Source organism: Strix uralensis, chromosome 6 (genome assembly GCF_047716275.1).
Source record: "Strix uralensis isolate ZFMK-TIS-50842 chromosome 6, bStrUra1, whole genome shotgun sequence".
Lineage (NCBI taxonomy): Eukaryota > Metazoa > Chordata > Aves > Strigiformes > Strigidae > Strix > Strix uralensis.
In genome coordinates this window covers 18,494,563-18,514,608 of record NC_133977.1, presented here as the reverse complement: position 1 = coordinate 18,514,608, position 20,046 = coordinate 18,494,563, and the positions used below count along the sequence as shown (strand labels likewise).

The 20,046-nt window shown below is 35.7% G+C and overlaps 1 protein-coding gene across 2 annotated transcripts in view; it reads left to right on the top strand.

Annotated features, from left to right (window-relative positions):
* ITGA4 (integrin subunit alpha 4) overlaps positions 1 to 20,046 on the top strand; it is a 38,723-nt gene that overhangs the window by 14,682 nt on the left and 3,995 nt on the right. Inside the window, exons 10-25 of one of the 2 annotated variants that reach the window (XM_074873054.1) lie at positions 153 to 264; positions 3,263 to 3,357; positions 3,735 to 3,825; positions 5,152 to 5,197; positions 5,575 to 5,729; positions 7,230 to 7,384; positions 10,596 to 10,745; positions 12,009 to 12,085; positions 14,764 to 14,914; positions 15,652 to 15,750; positions 16,184 to 16,263; positions 16,587 to 16,673; positions 17,221 to 17,311; positions 17,987 to 18,094; positions 18,368 to 18,487; positions 19,899 to 20,018. In XM_074873054.1, coding sequence (XP_074729155.1) covers positions 153 to 264; positions 3,263 to 3,357; positions 3,735 to 3,825; positions 5,152 to 5,197; positions 5,575 to 5,729; positions 7,230 to 7,384; positions 10,596 to 10,745; positions 12,009 to 12,085; positions 14,764 to 14,914; positions 15,652 to 15,750; positions 16,184 to 16,263; positions 16,587 to 16,673; positions 17,221 to 17,311; positions 17,987 to 18,094; positions 18,368 to 18,487; positions 19,899 to 20,018 — 1,737 coding nt within the window. Of the gene's footprint in view, positions 1 to 152; positions 265 to 3,262; positions 3,358 to 3,734; positions 3,826 to 5,151; positions 5,198 to 5,574; positions 5,730 to 7,229; positions 7,385 to 10,578; positions 10,746 to 12,008; positions 12,086 to 14,763; positions 14,915 to 15,651; positions 15,751 to 16,183; positions 16,264 to 16,586; positions 16,674 to 17,220; positions 17,312 to 17,986; positions 18,095 to 18,367; positions 18,488 to 19,898; positions 20,019 to 20,046 lie in introns of those variants that run through there. The other variant, XM_074873055.1, reaches the window with a different exon arrangement.

Genomic DNA, 20,046 nt, shown 5'->3' with positions numbered 1-20,046 from the left:
CACTAAATACTGTTAAATAATGCTCACTTCTGTACCAAGGCATTCAGTAGGATTATATATTGGCTTCCAAGGCAGTTTTAACATTTTTAGTAATATTCTAGGTCACCTGGAAGATGCTCTGTTAATGTGCTGTTGACTCTGTTTTCCTTCAGGAGGCAAAGATGGTAGAACTGAACATAGAGCTCAGCGGGAGGGACTCATATGCAGCCAGGTTTGGAGAGTCCATAGCCAATCTAGGAGACATAGATAATGATGGTTTTGAAGGTAAGTATCTGAAGAAAACCCCTTGAGTTTGATTCTCTCAGAGCAGTGGACTGTCACAATAAATAGGAGGCTTATGGAAGTCTGAGAAAACTTTCAGCTGTCAACTTGACCTTTCTTTTCTAGGCCACTCATTTGAAATGCAGCTGCCTCACAGTCATTGATATGTAATACCAAGAAATTAGGTTCTGTCGCTTTAATAAAGCATAAGGTGATAACATAGTCTGTAACTTTGGGTGATGGACCTCAAGTGGAATCCCTAATCCTGTTTTAGGCATCTTGAGACAACAGTTGGGGAACAATTTGGCGATTTTGCAACATTATAAAAATTACACATTGAGTCAAGATCTGCTTCTGTGTCACCAATGGAAGTGCTAAACACACGGGGATATCGAAAACAACCTGCAAGTGGAGAAACTATTGCGGGACTACTTCCCAGTCAGGCCCTCAGGTGACACACAAATTGCCTAGCAGGGTCTCCCAGTGGACGGAGAACACAGGGAAGGACTTTGATGGCCATGCCCCAGTAGTGAATTCAAAATGTTAATGGGGCTTTGAGGGAGCTTTTTCTTCCTATTGTCTATACAGGAGTAACTATTTCATGCATATAAAGTTGTATGCCTAAACAGAAACTGAAAATATTCTCCATTCTTTCCCCACCACCCAGGCTGAAACACCCTCTCTAAGTATGATATGTGCTGAAATTTCTGTTGATGTTGTTTAGGTGGAACCTCTCAGAGGGCAGACAGTCAGTCTCCAGGCTTGTGTCTAACTTCAGTAATACACATGAAAGTAATAGACATTGAAAAGAGAATGCCATGTGAAGGTTACAGATAAAAGGTATTTTAGTTACAAAAAAACAGATGGAAGGATATAAGGTGTCTTACAACATCTAGAATGACTCTCATGGCCTTCTATTTCCCTTCTGTGTCCAGTCAGCTGCCTAAAATGTATTTGCTACAGAAAGCCCCATGGTCAACTGCTCTCACCCTCTTTCCTTCTAAGACCATTCACTAGCTCTTTAGGTAGCCTGCAGAAGCACAGCTGACTGAGAGGTCTCCAGCTAGACTGAAGATAAGCAGAGGGGGCCTGGCCCAGCAGCTTCATTCATCTTGTCATGGTTTCAAACAGAGAGGAATGGCCAGTATTCCTGTCTGAAAGACTGGCATGCGCTTCCCCTCCAGCAGAACGGCCAGCATAAAAGACTGTGTAGGGACAGGATAAAAATACGGCAGGCATTTTATACTGTTCAAAAATTCGTAAACAGTTTCAGTTTTTCCATCATCAGAACTTGGACTGTATGCAGGGAGCTAATATCCTTTGTGCAAAAACTGTCAGCTTTTTCTGGGCTGTGTTCTTACCAAATCCACCTCTTTTCTTCACGCTTCTGAATTACCCTTTTTATTTGCAGTTATGGTCCAGGTTTCTTCTTTCACTCTTCTGTTTGTCTTGTGTTCTTGGTCCTTTTCCTTAAAGTAGTCTTTTTTTTCTTTTTTTCCCCCCTTCTTTGGTACCTGTTCCTTGAATTTTTGTTGAATTTGATTTCTCCTGTTTTACATTACCTTTACAATTTTATACACAAGTTTCAGTTTTTGCCCCAAAAAATTTGCAAACTGCAGAGAAAAATCGTATCCAAATGTAGGGCTGGGGAACAGAGAAGTAAAATCAAATTAATGGCAGCATAGCAAAGTAGATGTATGACACAGAATATAATGTAAAATGAGCTTCCTAAAACTGCAGAGGGAGGCAGAGCAAACAAGTGGATTAGCTTTGGAAGGGAGCAAAAACATTGAAAAGAAGAAGTGGAGACAATATTGAGAGTGGCAGTAGGAAAAGAAATTTTGCAAGAAAAACAGCTGGAAGCAAAATATAAAGAGAAATTGGGTGTTAGAAGCCATTTGTCTGTAGTAAGTAATAAAAAAGCACAGCAGAGCAAACTTCTTCAATGATCTAAACCATCAGTGTCAGCCCTGTGAAGATGATGGTGTGCGTGTTGGTGTAGAATCTGACCTCCTCAAGAACATATGTGTAATTTTAATTAGTACAGCTTGGCTGTCCTGTTTTCATCTCACCAGTAGAGAGACATAATACATTTTGTGTGTTTTAGCCACCAAAGTATGGATTCAATCAATATGGATTCAGTCAGAGAACTGTTCAGTAAAATCAAATCGTCAGAGCTTTGGTGGTTGGGTGGGATATACAGTATTCCTGATTTGCAGATAGTTCAGTTTTGCTTACTTGTGAATGAAAGTTCACAATTACTAATTTATATTAGTGACTTTCAAGATGATGTAATTCATCTCCCCCTCCGTCCCTCCACTTTTTGGTTAACAACCTCTGGCTATTTGAACCATGGGGCTTTTTGGTAAGGGCTGTTGAGGGTGGGTGGGTGGGTTGGCTGTCTGGTTTATGTGTTGCCACACCCCTCTGGGATTAAATCATGTAGGCATAAATCATACCCTTTGTACAAACCAGATACCTTAATTTCCTTGTTAAATGCCTGTTCAAGCCTGTTAGCAGCTGTTAAGGACATTTCCTAGAAGAATAAAGGCTTCATTTCAGGCAGTAAGAGTACTTCTTTTGTTTCAGTGATGTAATCCATGTGGGAACAGCAGAGTGCAGGAAAATAACCATAGTTCCATGAATACAAGGCTGCTTTTTTTTTTTTTTTTTTTTTTTTAAAAGATCATGATAATTTTGGCTACTCTCCATGGTAACCTCTTAACCATCACATTCAGTATTGGTAGGAACAGGCTTTCTCTTGACCAAAACGGCTGTATTTGGCCCTTGTTTTCCAGAAACGTAGTAGTTGAGGCAGAATCAGATTACTGAGCTGGTCTATATTGTTTCCATTTGCCTTATATCCAGCTTCATCACTTTTTTTTAATTCAGTCAAGTAAAATTGGTCTGGCATGGCATGCATCATGATTTGGATTTCTTTAACTCTTCCTTGTTCATGTTTCCTAGTCAAGTGATTATTGTTAAATTGTTTTTTTCACAGATGTAGCAATTGGGGCTCCACAAGAAGATAATCTAAAAGGGGTTATTTATATATACAATGGCAGGGAAGATGGAATAACGCCATCATTTTCACAGGTACGCTTTCTCAATGAAAAATAAATCAGTCAAGAAAAACCTTAAGTTTAAATTCAAGAGGGTTTTCCCTTCATTTAACACTCAGACCATCTGAGGTACTTTAAAAGACTTCAGAAATTTTTTACATAGTCTGTGATTTCCAGTCATAACATAACCTGAAACACAAAAATAAATTGTTTTGGAGGCCTCAGACAGGGTTTATGGGATATAACATTTGCAGTAATTGAGGAATATTACTTTCAGAGGTATAATTTCACAAGTAAGCATGAAACTGCCTTCAGCAGCAGGATGGTTTTGCTAACATTTTTCATTGGAGATTGTAACTCAGAGATTAGTTTTCCAAGAATAATTTTCTCTGCTGTTTTTTTCCTCATCAGAGAATACAAGGACATCAAGTCAGTAACTCTTTAAGCATGTTTGGACAATCCATAGCAGGTGGCATTGATGCAGATAACAATGGTTATCAAGGTAAATTAAACAATTTTATTTGTTTTTAATTTTTAAAAAAGTAGAGGTTCATAGGGAACAACCCTACAATGCTACTTGTTACTTCTAACAGAAGCAAAATCTGTTACTAAGATGACGTGTCACATCTTGCATTTTGGGAAATAAAACAAAAGCTGAGGCCAAGCAGTCAGTTTTCACAGTCATCTGTTATTTAAGGACTGAGAATGATGTAATAGTAAGATCATAGTGCATAAGAGGAGGAGAAACATAATTTTTATTTTTATGGCAGCCATCTTACCTGCTAATGTCACAGTGAGCTGGTTTGGGCACTAGAAGCATGTTTGTTGTCCAGGCTAGTGAGCTCACCTAAAAATCTTACTGATCTTCACATAGTCTGGATTTTGCCAGGCACCACTATGCTCCTTGACTCTCAGTGTGTGTGAACAATACAGTAACCTGACTCAGGGCTCACAGCATTGGATTAAGACTGTTGTGGAGTTCTTGTGGACATGACAGAAAAGTGCTAATTTGGTGTAAAACAACTTATCTGGTTCTGAGTATATACTCATTGCTTTATACATATTGTCAAAATATTTTGACATTTTGCAGATAAGTGTTATGTCAGGTATTGCCTGTCCTGCCCCATGGGTGTGAAAGCATAAAGTTATCATGAACTGCATGTTGTATGCTCTGGCTATGTCAAGAGAAAAGTTATCCAGGTTAATTTGTAATGCTCGGCTAAGAGGTAGTGTACAAGTAGTCTGCTGTCAGGTCACCTGTTGTTTACTGGTTTGGCAGTCATGTACTCAGACCCTTTAGACTCATCTGATGATTCACTTTTGCTACGTCATTTGAGAGGTATATATAGTGTATACTTCTTTCCTTATTGCATGAATAGTTTTCAGTTAGTTTGGAATAGTGAAATATTTTTTTTCTATCTATATGTATAATTTCATACATACAGAACTGAATTGTTTATGTATATGTGTGTGTATATAGTAACATTGAATATTTGGATTAATAACAAGGCAAGCACCTCCTATTTAGCTGAATTGTCCTTCAGTATCAGCCACTTAAATGTGGAATAGAAATTAAATCATCACGTTACCAATATCTGCAAGTCCAGGAAATTAACATGCAGCGTTAATGGACAGTGGACAAGTATTTGAGGAATCATCCTCTAGACGGAGAACACCACTTTTGAATATAATAATGACTTCCTTCTAATAAATAAAGGGCAAATGGTGTTTTAATGCTGACCAAAAGGTGAATATGCTACAAAATGCTTGTACCCGAGAAGTAATTCCTGTTGACAAATTATGCTTACTCATCTATTTTTTTGTACAGATGTAGCAGTTGGTGCATTTCTCTCTGATTCTGCTGTGGTGCTGAGGTGAGTTTGCTACATTTCAGTGCTTTTAAAGACCATACAATTTAACTGCATTTTTTAATGCAATGTAAAATAAAACTCAGTAGTCTACTTTAACCTCATGATATTCTTCTTGGTATCTTGAACTTCAGTTATTAGGCTCTAGAATTCTCTACAGCTGAAACATTTAAGTAAACACCTTGAAGAAACAAAGTATCATTCTGAAAATTCTTGAGGCAACAAATAATGTGCATACGACTATTTGGATTCCGAAAAATGCAGATAAAAAAATTATAATTATAAAATATAAAAATAGATTGTCAGATATTGTTATATTCTTCAGAGATTTTGTAAACTATTTCTGAAGTGTTTTGTGAACATTAACACTTTTCTATTCTTAGAACAAAACCAGTGATAATTGTTGAAGCTTCTTTAAAACATCTTAATTCAATAAATCGAACTAATTTAAACTGCATGGAAAATGACCAGCCTGCCATCTGTATGAATTTGAAGATATGCTTTTCCTATACAGGACGAGAGGTACCTGGTTATATTGGTAAGCTACTTGAAAAAAATTCCAGTATATGTATTCATTTTAAATGTACCTCTTTAGAGAATAATGCTATGGGTATTTAGTTTATTACGCTTCTGAACTACATTGTAATGATGCCATTTCAGATGGTCCCTTTCATAGCATCATAACTAGATCCGTCATTTTTATAGGTTTTTGAATGAGTTAGTATGCTGTTAGGGTTCAGAAAGAAATAGAGTGCACTTACTCTGTGAACACCTTTTTTACATAGTAGCCCAGGGACCATATTCTGGTTTGCACAGGGCCTAACAGGAGTGTCTGTCAAGTTTGTCTGAACTTTCCACATGCAAATGTCTGGGCTGTTGCTTTGCAATTAAGTGGAATTAATGGTGGGTGAATGTCTTTTCTTAATGTAGAATCAAATGGATTGTTCAGCATGATATTCAGATGTCCTCTAAAAGCAGTCCTCCCAGACATGGACCAAACCACACGAGACTGCTGTAGGATGCAGTCTTCCACTTAGCAGAGAGAAAAGGCATTCCCTCCATAAAGCAGCTCAAGTGCCTGATCATACCATTACAGAACGTTATGTGAAAGAGAGGGAGTCCCATCAAAATTACTGAAAACATATCTTGTATTTTGTTTTATATAATGCTTATTTTGCATTTGGCAAAAACTGGTATTGCTTGAAGCAATATCTATTGGAGGGAATATTCATGGTGAACTTATTTAAAATGATGTACTGTCTAAATTTGACTGTATTGCCTGAGTGCTTTTAACCTGCTTGTCATGTGCTATTTGTAAACTGCAAACAGCCCTGCAAATACATAGTATACAAAATTAAATTGCTTAAATCTTCTGTATGAGAATATTCAATATCCTTTAGGAACACATTACAGAGAACATACCCAACAATGAACTGTAAAGTTTCGAGTTCAGATCTTTTGAAATTCATATTTGTTGTGAAAAATGAGCAGTCAGACTGGATTATCTTTGCTGAATTTGGACATAAGACCTTTTAATTTAAATAGGAAATTCTAGAGGAAAATCTAGATATCCTAACTTGACTTTGGGCAGAGATTAAGAAGTAATAATTAGTAATGCTCTGAAACTTATTTGCAATTTGTTATCATAGCAATTCATGCTAACTTAAATAGAAAAAACTGTGACAATATTTGTGAGTCTGTTGACTTACCTGTTTGTTGAAATTTCATGTCAGCGCTGTAAGTAACTGAAGCAGGTTTTCTTTAAATAGATTGTGGTACAAAACTATAACTTGACAAAACTATCCCTGATATAAAAGTGTGTATGAGGAATCAGTCATGATGCAGTCAATTTTCAGAGGGCTAGAAGCTTTTGTTAGGTAGGGATTTATGTCAGAGGATTTTTAAGTAGAGCATTTAAAAATGGATATTATAGAACATACTTAAGGAAGTGAGTCAGAAGATGTAATTTCTATCATAAGTTCGTTAAAATTATAACACTTAAAGTTTTTATAACTTTTCTCTTGGTTTTATTTTGCAGTACTGCTTTATAATCTGAGTGTTGATGTGAACAGAAAAGTGGATACACAAGCAAGATTTTATTTTTCCTCCAATGGAACATCTGATACAATCTCAGGAAATGTAAAGATTTACAGCAAGAATATTGCCTGCAAAGATCATCCAGCGTTTATGAGGGTAATGTAATTTTCAGTATGTATTGCCCTGTAAATCCTTTGTTTTCCTTTGAAAAGCACACCTGCTGCAAAAGAACCTATTTTGTTTACACTTGCATCACATCATTTTGGAAGTAAAATATTTGTGTTCATAACTTCCACAGTTCATATATTTTAATGCTGATGCTTTCTCAGTTTTCTGTGGGAAAGTCAGTGGGTCTGCCATCTCTTATGTCGGTGAGAGTGTGCATAAGAATAGTAATCAGAGTGATGAAGTAGGACATAAGCGTTCTTGACATTTTTTCATCCTCTTTTGTGGATGACAGATCATAGATTGAGGCTAGTTTGGAGCAACCAAGAAGATGCGGTATAACATACATCTTCTGCTGAACATTGCTGATGGAACTTTCCTATGTACTCTTTAATGCAAAATCTTTAAACTTGTAATTGCACAGAGAAAATGTTTATTATGTTTTGTCATTTGTAACTATTTCAAAGAATACGTGTATGGTGTTGCTCACCTTTTTACTGGGAGTAGATGAGGTAGACTCACCTGATAATAGAACCCATTCCTGATCCATAGGAAGTGAAATGATTGCTGGAAGACAGTCTGTAGTTCGAGGTTTATAGTGTGGTCTGTTTTGTGAATTTCTTGCAAGGAGCCGAAGGCTAGCAAGGCATGAAGAACACTTGTTTGGAGTTGTTTGATATTTTCCTGTAAGGGATGCAGCACTCACCAAGGAAATACTCAGAGAATCAAGAGGTGGAAACAGGGTAGGAAGAGCACTCACGAGAGTTTCATGAAAGAATTTAGAGCTGAGCAGTATGAAGAATGCGCACCGTGCTGAAAAAGTGATCTCTCTACGCCTCTGTTCACAAAAGTGAGGCCTGCACAGATACATCCTTCTCCTGGACATACCAACCCTGAATCCAGGACTAGATTAGTACTGAACATGGTTAAAGTTCTCTGTCTGTGAAAGTGTATAGACAACTTTGTTGTAAAAGGAATCTGCTGCTAGGAGGGCTTCAAGGAAAAGCCACAGAGGTAGAAGTGCTGCCAGGGCAAGTAGGCATTCAGCAGAAGGCTGTTGGAGACCTAAAAGGTGTCAGCTAGCCAGGGAGGCCTGTACCAAGACCAATAATAGAGATGGTACCAGCTACTCAGCAGGGGGAAGTTGGCTGTTGGTTTCTCCAGAGGTAGAGTTTGATTCAACAGCAACCATCCTTTGAAACTGAGGATGGTACTGACTTGGAAATGAGTTAGTAAGAATCTAATCAGTAAGATCCTAACCTAAGACGGTAGTAGTCTCAAAGTCATTGTTGCCCTGGAGGAAATGAACCTTTATATTCATGCTTGATGTATCCTTCTGAAGGATGAATGAGAGACCTGTCCTGAAAGTAAAAACAACTGCAGTCGGGACAAGGTTATAATATTTTTAAGTTCATTCACTGGATGAGAAATAATAAAAGTGATTTGATCTGTCAGACATCTTAGACTCTTGCCTATTCCAACAAAAATTTTGGAGAATAAATGGGAAAAACTTTTAAGTCCTAAACCACAAACAAACAATAAAAACTAGTGGACACAGAGGAACCATGTTTTATTAAACTCAAAAACCCCCCAGTTTATCTCCTGTAAGACCTTATCTAAGGGGGAAAAGAATTCTTTAAAGAAATACTAAGGACAGGGAGTATTTGAGTGTTAGGGGAAACAAGGGTAATAAAATAATGGACTAGTTTGCCTAGCCTTTTCTTTAAATTTTCTTTAAAATTCTTAAGGTAGCAATTCTGTGACCTTTTGAAACAAACATCTATTAAGATGTTTGGTGCAGTTGGTCTTGCACAGAGTCTGGGAAATAGACCTGATTTTCTACAGCTACAAAAAAACCTGCAGGGAAAAAGTCTCTTCCTTCCTTTTACTTATTTTTTGCTTGTGAGACCATTAGAAGCCAATTCTCCACGATAAAGCTTTGGGGTAGAAAGGAAAGCTTATGTTATCTACTGGAAAGTTGCCCAGATGCATCTTAACTGGTAGTTGCACCTAAGTGAATGCTACTTACAGGAGCAATGGCAAATTGCCACTAAGAGTTTTAAAAGTAAGCTAAGAGAGATCTGAGTGACAGCCGACCTTGTACAGATTGCTGTACCAGCATCAGCAGGTATTTGTGTAGGAGGAAGGATATGATTTGGCTCATCAGTTCCTATAGTTTATCATTAGTATTTTTTCCTCCATATAATTCAATTTTCTTTTTAATTCTTAATTAATAGCATTATAAGCATCTCCTTCCACCCACTGAGGTTTCTGTACTTATATGAAGCTTCTAAAGTTAAGTAAGTGTGAATGTCTGTCAAGTACAGTCCTTGCAAGAGACAGTGCACGTTTTATGTATTTTGAGTAAAGCCTAATTAATAGCTAATTAGTATAATGGAAGTAATATAAAGCAGATGCAGAGAAGACCTTGTGGAAAATTATTATGAATTAGATAATATGTGATTTGGCCAAAGCAAGCTTGCAGTTAAGAATTAAAGTAGTGGCCATGTGGAGGGACAATCAATGTCTGTCTATCTCCTACACTTAGGGAATAATTTAATCAGGTTTGCTATTGTTAGTACTTGGTGCTTCAAGCTGTTCAGTTTCCACGAGTGGGTAGTTTGGGCTCTGATATGCAACATTCCTACACAGTCAAGGGTTCATGTACAAAATGGGCATTTATTGAGGAGTTTAATCTTTTTAATACAGAGTAGGAAATAGGGAGAAAAATAAAATGCAGTCATGACCTGCTTTAGTGGTAGCATGGGAGAACTTTTGATTTCATACAGAAATATCCATGGGTTTTGTCTGACATTATCCCACTGGTTAACTTTCTCCATTTTAGCCAACCTTTGCCTATTTTTCTATTTGGGGAGTACAGCATTTCATAGGTGTGTAAGGCAGTATTATTGACAGAAAGAGGTTCACTATTCAATGACTTATTTTAATATAAGAATCTTACATTCTGAAATGCCTGATGCTGTCATTGAATGAGTTATGCTTATCTGTGTTTCTGATTACCTTTTTTGTCAACAAAGATGTGTGGAAAAGTATATGAGCCATATAGCTTATGAAATTATTTTACATGTCAAAAATAAATGTTCCTGTTTAAGTTGGTTCTAGGGAACCTTACAATCTTTAAAACATAAGCATACATGTCTTGTTTTATATGATTAACTCATTAGGTTTCCAATTTTCGTAGAAAGATGTAAGGGATATCTTGACTCCTGTACATGTTGAAGCAAGTTATCATCTGGGGCATCATATTCTACAGAAAAGAAATGCTCAAGAATTTTCACCACTTCAACCCGTTCTTCAACAGAGGAAAGAAAAAGATGTTATAACAAGCAAGGTTAGTGTATGAGTTCTCTTTTTTCAAATGCAGTAAGTAAATATTCACATTTTGATCTTCAGGTAAAAAAAGCTTCACACATCCATAGTATGCGAAAGAATGCGTTTTTCAGACCAGTACCTAGTTCCTTGATCTTAATTAATAAACCAACATTCTAAAAAAAAAATGCCTAATTTTTTGCTAAAACAAACCTTTGCAGAGCTGGTATACAATCTGTATTATGATTTAAAAAAAAAAAAACCCTACCTGCAGAGAACTTGCAAGAATATATAATACTATATACCTCAAAACACACAGGTATGAAATTCAGTCTTTAAAATATTCATTCTTTTTCAGCTACACAGGATGAGTCACTTTCCAGTGTAAAATTGTTCTTTATAATTAATTCTGTGTTGGTATTAATCTTGGAGTATTTCAACGACGTTGCTGAAATATTAGTTCTATGAAGGTATTGCAGGTTTTCAGACACAAAGTCTGTGGGGAAAAAAGTGTATTCTGTATTCTTAAAAGAATATGAAATTAACTTTTTTCCAAAAAAAACTTATTAAGAGTTAATAGACTTTTACTCTGACTTAAGCAAAAGTCAGGATGCTCTGAGTTTTTAACTATTAAATGGTCATAAACATATTATTACTTTTCACAAACGGTAAGCTTCATGTAATTCAGGTACAGCTGACTACCAGAATCTCTGAGATATATAAAAGCTCCTTTTAAATGGTATGCTTTTCCTTTTCATCTTCATTCAAAATTTTGTTTTAGAAACCGCAGTTAGAGAGAAAGAGGGTGTTGTTGAATATAGTGACATAAACATGCTCTATAGCATACTGGTAACCAAGGCACGGACACATGCATGGTGTCTCTGGTCTCATCAAACCTTACTAACAGTATGATAAGTAAAATTTTGTGTAATGAAACTTTCTTGCAAAAGTTAATGTGCTGTATCATAGGAGAGGCTGCAGAGACCTCGTTTCTGGACCCTTTAAAACACTGCCCTTTTTACGTACTACTTTTTAAAAAATCAGCTGAGCATACACCCACTGGTTTAACTGTGAGAGACTGAGTCTGGAACACCTCTCTGTTGTTCTGGGTGTGCAGAATGTGTTTGGAAAATGGCAAATCATAGCCTGATTGAATTGGTTTTAGGAGCAAGAGCTATTAGCCAATTCCAGATAACAATGTGATAGGTTTCTTTCTTTGGAAATACTTTTACTCACTATAATGCATAATACCCTAAAGTGCTTCTTTAAAATTTGTCTTTTATAGTTTGTTTTTGCAAGATTTTGCTCTGAAGAAAATTGTTCTGCTGACTTGAGCGTTTCTGGAAAAGTTGCTTTTCCAAAGTAAGTATAATATGGCTTTCAGTTTTTTGAAAGAGGTTCAGTAAGATTTTATCTAAATTATTCCTTAATCTTTTGTATGTAAAGAACATTAATTTGCAAAAGCAGACTATGGACTCCCTGAGAAAATATGAGGAGTAAAGCTGTGTTTAGTTGAAGAATATTTTAAAATCTTAAATCTTCCAGGAAATGCAGCAGAAATGTATATAACTGAAGAACTGTTCTTGCATAACTAGAAGACTTTACAGCTCATAAAATATATCTTTATAGAAGATATATTTATAGGTAAACTTACAGAAAGGTAAACTTGTATTCTACACTTCATAAATAACTGGGGTAAGATACAGTGCACAATGCATGCTCAATATGTAGACATCATAACTGCTGTTATATTGACAAGCTATCAATTCTTTCTGCTGCTTTTATGGAGATACTGTACTTGCACTGTACAAAGAAGATACTTCGGTTTTGTACTAAGACATTGTTATATTGATTATTTCAATTGTAAAACAAGTGGCTTTTTTTCCTCATTTACTTAAGAATATTACATGTTCAGTTTTATACTGCCGATTGAGACACCAGATGGTTGAGTATTATGTGAGGTTTAGAGTTCTTTTCTCTATGTGGAATTAGCTTGCGTTTTCCAAAATTAATTTTGTTTTCTGATTTTTTTTTATTTATGTCCCTAATTTTTTTTTATATACCCTTTAGTATGTTTCATTTTTTCCCATTCGTTCCAATTAGGTATCACATTTAAATCTGTTGTTATGCAAGATAATTAATGCATTTTCAAAGTATTTAAATACAATTATTATTGTCTCACAGGATGTGTATTACACCAAGCAATACTTTGTGAGATATATTTCTATTTAGCAGCATCTTTGGAAAGTTTTAAGCCATGTACCATTGTTTCTATTCAGAATGGATTTTAATTATTTGATTTTTAAGTTGTATTTTATCATCACCACCCTTTTCTCTATTGAATATTATACTTCAAAGGAAGAAATACGGGTTGTTGTGTTCAAAAAGAGAAATTGTACCTGTTGTGAATCTCAGCTAGATAGGTATTTTGTGTAATTTCTTGTGTAATTTATCACTTTTAAAGTTGATTCTACTTTAATCGAGATGCTAGTTTGAACAACCTAAAATGACACCAAAAGATGATGACAGTCACATAATGCTGATAAACCACACCTGTGTGACCCTGAGCATAAGCTTTTTCATCTTCATAGATTTCAGAATAAGATTAGTATCTTTCTGCCTACTTTAACACATGGCCTGTAGTTATTTTATTTGAACGATCATAAACTTTTTGGAAATAAAGATCGTGCAGCATTTCCATTCGTGACATTAGCAATGCAGTTTTGTAAGTACTTCAAAGCTCTAAGAAAGGAAAACAGATCACAACATACCTGCTTGGCATTAGGTTCCAGTAACAGATTTTCAGTGTAAATAAATAGGCTAAATATCTTGCTAAGGTGTGAAGTATCACCTTAAATTACATTGTATCCCTAGAATCTCGATTAAAAACTAGTTAGCTGTGAAGCGTTAATTTATGTTGTCTAGACAGAATGCATTCATTATCCTTGAACAGCAAAGCAAACACTTTTAGTCTTAAAAGAATGAAATGAAATAGGGGTGTCAACGTAATGCTTTACTTACTGAGTTACAAGTTTTCATGTATACACTATCATGTTTTGTTTAAATTGCTTAGATTTTGGCCTGCTCTGTAAATTTCTAGTCCGCATCATGCATTTTTTAATGAAGAATGAAATATGATTACCAGGGAAAAGCTCTAGTTCAGCTTTGTTGTAGTCCCAGATGTGCACCTGGTGCTTTTGTGTACTTGTGTGTTAAGCTGGGAGGCATCTTTGTGACAGCATCTTGTTAATGAGCTTGACTTTAATGCATATAAGAGGACTGAAAGGTAAGCATATAACTAGTAAAACAACTTTAAAATTTAACCTAAACTTAATCAAGCCACTGAAATGTTAACATTGTTTTTCTTTAATTCGCTTTTGTTTTGGAACCTATCTGCTTATGCAGTGCTTTTACCTTCTGTTGCTTTTCTAAGTGCCAGCTTCTTTCCCCAAGGTGTTCAGTGACTAATGCTTTGGTTTCGAGCCAGAATATCTGATAAATGTCTATTTCTAGGCAGCCTTTCCACAAGTCTTAATTAAACTTTAATGTCAAGCTGAAGTTTACATTTAGCCCCCCCATAGGTTGTCTGTACTTGTAACATGATTATAGAACATTACATAGATCATAAGACAGGCATGTTCACTTGCCCTCTTTGTGACCTGTTTCATATTCACTCCTGTACTTTGAGTACAAAGAGTGAATTTTGAAATAATGTCTGAAAATACTGTAGCGGTAGCACACTGCTGTTCTCATCTGTAAAGGAAAGGACCTATCTTGTAAAAGCCAGAAGTACAACTGGTCTGATAACCATTCTCTTTCTCTCTCATTAATAACCTCAGGCCTTAAGTACAATACTGGAGTTGACCATCATATAACTTGTGTAGTACCTTCACTTACAGAACTGAGTAAAAACCTTCCTAATGATCTCCAGCTGAGCTTTGTCAGAACCAAATGAAATTAACTAAAAGAGCAATGAAGGAAAATTTTGCTTACAAGCTGTATATAGTATTACTTTTCACTTATGATAATTATTTTTATAGGCCTCATGATAAGAAAACGTATCTTGCTGTTGGAAGTATGAAGACTTTATTGTTGGACATTTCTCTGCTGAATGGTGGAGATGATGCATATGAAACTGTCCTCCACATTCAGATCCCTAAAGGTCTTTATTTCATCCGAGTTTTAGAATCGGTAAGAACAAAAAAATCTGTCAAACACTAATCCTTTGGTATTTTTTGTATTCAGCCAGATATTTTTCAAATTATGTTAATGAATTGCTGAGTTTCTTTGGATACTGACAACCAACACACACATACCCCCCAAAAAAGCTGACAAAACTCCAGTTCTGAAGTTCTCAGACTTCTAGCTACCTAAACCATATGCAATTTAATTAATATAGGTGACTTAAATCATTTCAGTAACAGGATGTGATGGTAACAACTAAAATTAAAATGTGTCTAAATGTATTTCAGGATGTTACTGCTACTTTTTGTCAGATGATCATGTTCTCAGTGATCACAAAGATCTCATTGAACCTGCTCTTTTTAAGAGATACATAGTCTTACAAAGAAGTCACAAATAAAATTGGTCTCTCTTTCTGCCTTTTTAAAATAACTGCTCTCTGTGTAGAATCCCCCTGACACCTTTCAGAGGTTGGCTTTAAACTTGAGTGGGTCTGGGTCTGATGCATGCACCTTAGCTTCAGTCCAGGCAAACAGAAGATGAAGTAACAGGATACAGTAACCAATATAAGGTTATGTTAAAGTAGTCATGAATAATATGAATGTTCTCTATATTTGCATCAGTGAAATAACAAACACTTAGTTCACAGAAATATAAATCACCCAATTTCAGTGTGTGCGTGTAATTTGAAATGTCTGAAAAAAGCAGTTTTATTTTAATCATTAATAATTTGTCCTTTATTTTAGGAAGAAAAACAGATACATTGTGAAGTATTAGATAAAGAAATTCATGCAGTGAAACTTGAGTGCAGTGTTGGTTATTTATATGTAGATCAAAAATCAAAGGTAAGCTATGTATGAAGTTCCTAGCTTTAAAAACACCCTAAATATGTTATAAGGATTTTCAGGGAGAAAAAACCCTTGCTTTTCAGAATCTCTCCATTCCCAACTAACGTCTTTTATCATGTTGGTATCTGAATCTCTCTGCTGCTTTTAAAATTAGTTGCTTAAACACTCTCTGGAATAATTCATTAAGGGACAACATTGTGTTATGCATCAACTTATTGTGCTTGGCTTCCTAGACAAGTGAGCTGACTAAGGCTATGAACAAATGTGTTAGGTCAATAGAAAGGGAACAGAAGACACAAAAAAAGCAAGTATTTTCTTAGGAATTTTTTTAGAGCAGGAAATTCTAAATGAGTTTAATAAAATATTTTTATTTAAACTGTGTTAAGACACACTATCATTTGCTATAAATAAAATTTTATTTGTTTTACAGCTGGATTTTAGTTTCCTCTTGGATGCAAGCTCATTTACCAGAGCAGAAGATGACCTCAACATCATCATTAATGCTACCTGGTAAAGTCTAATAAAAATTGCTCAGTGAAAAATATTACTAGCTTTGGAAAACAGAATAGGGGACAGTGGAAAGACTTAGCAAAGCACAGTTGCAAGAAAGCAGATCAGTTGCAAATCTGTAAAGGCAGGGAAATTACAGAAAAACCCCAGAGAATAGATATTTAAATAACGAGCAGGTTTCTGCCTCTATAAAATGTTCTTTTTTTTTACTGCCTGACATGTTTTAATAAGCTGAAAAGTCTGTTTAATACTTGTTTATAGAAATATGCATAGCATATGATGACGTATTCCATATTCATTTTTCTCTCATTTTGTTTTTATAGTAAAAATGAAGATGGGAACATGTTGCTGGATAACGTGCTGACTTTAGCTGTACCTCTAAAATATGAGACTGAGTTAAATGCCCATGGGTAAGTCAGCTATTGCTATACCTGCATACGGGTAGAACTGTTGTCTTGTTACTACTCTAAATTCCCAAAGCTTTTAAGCAGAAGCATGATGTAGCTGAAGAATGCTGGGAATGAGATGGCACAGCTATCCTGGGTCAGACCCATACATTTCTAAGATTTTGTTTTCATTACTGTGATATGAGACCAGTGATACCTATGGTGCTTTGAACTTGTCTCTTAGCAGACTATTATTTTTTTATAAAGTGAGGTCTTTAATAAGAGCACAGCAGATCCTCAGATTCCTTGCTTAACATGAACCATGTTCTGGGTTTGTTGTGGGGCATTCATGGAGCATAGTTTTGGGTGAGGATTTATGGCTTTTTCTGATTCATCTGCCTTTTTAAGAGGAAAGAGTACAAAGATAGAGGTACTCAGTGTTCCTAGATTTACTTAAATGCAAACTTGGTTATTTTCTTAGAACCAATTGTACTGGAGATAGCATGGAGCAGAAAGTTATGCTAATGATATATAGCAATTCTATTAATTAACAACTTCTAAACCATTGTAGATTTGTATCACCAGCTTCGTTTGTTTATGGAACAAATGAGAAAGATTCACCAGTTATGTGTATGAAGGAAAATATCAACTTCACTTTCCATGTAAGAGTTTTTCTTTGTAAACCCTATTATCCTTGTTTTGAAGGTTAATGTTTAGGTTTCCAGTGTATCTAATGACAGCCTGCACAGTCAGTAAGGGAACTTTTTAAGAGTACAAGGGCATGGTGAGCAACTTTTGTGCATTAGTGATGGGAAGTGGCTGTTAATCCCTCTTTGAACACTGTGTTTGGCCTCTTCTACTGAATGGTTAGAGAAAAAGTACTTGGCACAAGCAGGATTGAAAGTGGTAGAGCAGTTCTGACTTGCCACTTCTTCCATTAAGAAACACTGCAAAAGGAATTATCTTACCCTAAGCAAAAGGAACTAGGAGCTCCAGATTTGTCTCCAATGGATTAAAAGCAGGAGTTAGACACTAATCTCTTCTAGTTCCTTTTGCATATTCTCCCAGAAGGCAGTCTGTATGACCTCAGGGTAGTCATTGCAGATTAGCACTACTTACTCATTGGGTTCAGAGAAGTGAAGGGTTCAGTAAACCTACAGAATGAATTAAGCAAAATGTTACAACTCCTCGCAGAATCCACTTTCATGACAGCGTAACAATGCAAGGTGCTGCCCCATTCTGTGAAGTTTTATGCATTTATACTTTATATATATTTTTGTTACTTGAATAGCCACCACGAAGTAAATTTTTAAACGTATAACATTCTTCCCCACAAGGTTATCAATGTAGGACCAAGCATGGCTCCAAATACAAACTTAGAGATAATGATACCTAATGCTTTTCCACCCAATGACTTCAAATTATTCAACACATTGGATATCAAGGTAAGCACAGGTTACTTAATGTATTTTTATTAGCTATATGAATTCTACGAGAAAGAGAAGCAGAGCGTAGCAGAACTAGTACCGAGTATGTGTTCAGTTTGTTAGCTATGGTGAAAGAGAGTGAACAAGAATAGGTTGATCTTCTGCCCCATGTGTTTTAGAATTCTGAAAGTAAAACTTGCATTCCTTTTGAGCTTCTTGCCTTTCAGAAATCTATATTCTGATTATTATCTGATGTTTAAATTCTAACAGAGATGTTATTTTTATTTCCAGGCAACAGTTGGACAGTGCTTCTATAATAAATATCCCAGAAACTGTAGTGCAGCAGAAAAAAATGAAAACATATTAAAGGACGTTGTCGCTTTCTTTTCAAAACCTGCTAAGAGACAAATGGTAAGGTCTGTCTTTTGGCATCAGTGAGAAATAAATGACTCTATGAAGGAGCCTTAAGACAGTGGTATATCTTACATAATGAGGTCACCAGAGCAGACTTCCAAGGATTTGTGGTGGGACCTGTGCTAAGTTCAGCATAGTCTTAAGTGACTTCAGTGAAAGAGGTGAGACCTGAGATGAGAAAGTTGATTAATGACATGTCACTGAAGTCAGTGTGGATGACAGTCACCTGTGAAGAACTGCCAAAGGGTTACCTAACTGAATGAGTGGGCAAACAGAATGGCAGATGAAATTCAGCAACAAATCAAACTTGATGCATGTGGGAAAAACAGTCTTAATTTTAATTACATGAAGTATGCAGATCAAATATTCATTGCCTTTTCCACATCAAAAAAGTGCCATCAAATGTAACTCATAGGAGCCAGGTTAAAAAAACAAAACAAAAGTATTACTCATGGTGGAACTTCTTACCGAAGGGTGTTGTGAATGCTATAAATAAGTGAATTCCAAGGGATGCTATACAAGTTAATGGGACTGGAAGTCATTAAAAATTTAAAAATACATGGAAATCACTTTTGGCTGGATATTTCTTATAAAAATATTTGGAAGACTGGGAGAATATTATACATGCCTGGCCCGTTGAAGCTTATCCCTTTGTACCTGTTACAGACCCTGCTAGAGATCAGATACTGGACTATGTAGTCCAAACCAGAATTGCTGTTCTAGTGTTACATTTTTGAGGGTTGGTTCTCATAGAAATCTGTGTGCTGCAACTTGTGTTTGATAGAGTACAATTTTGTTTAATGCTTTCATCTTAAAAGAAGCTGAACATTTTTAAACATGTTAATTTGGGACGTTTAAGTAAGTATGTTACAGGAAACATCAACCAATGATTGAGAGACAGACTGCACTAGAATATCAAATCAGAACTTAGGCATTGCAGTCTTGGATAAAGAATATAATCATGCACAGGCTTGCTTTTTTGTCTCTCCAAAGCTGAGTGAAGTGGTGCTAGCTGCCAGTGTACAAGTTTAAGAATCAATCAATTACACTGTTTATACTGGATATCATATAGTAATTGTCATTTATCATTCTTGATAAAAGCTAATTTAAAATAACAGTGTAATAAAATCCCATACAACCAGATTATGACAATTGTTATTTTTCAGTTGAAAAAAATTTTAATTTTTAAGAAAAATGACCTGTTGTCTTCTAAAACAATTAGGTTGGTCCCTTGCACTCTTCCTTTAGCACCTATGGATTGACACTGATGGATGACAACCTGGAGTTACACCCTGACTTTTCAAGAACAAACATGGATCTTTTTGTTTTACTCGATTCCTGAGTGTCTTTAGTACTAAGATGATAAAGTTGATAAACTTAAGTTTTAATCTTTACCTCCCTTCTACAGTACTGCATGAAAAATGACAGCCTTTGCTTACAAATATATTGCAAGCTTGGAAACATGGAAAGTGGAAAAGAAGCAACTGTTCAGTTGCATCTGGAGGCTACTCCTTCACTTTTAGAAATGGTAACACATTAATTTTTCATACTTGGGG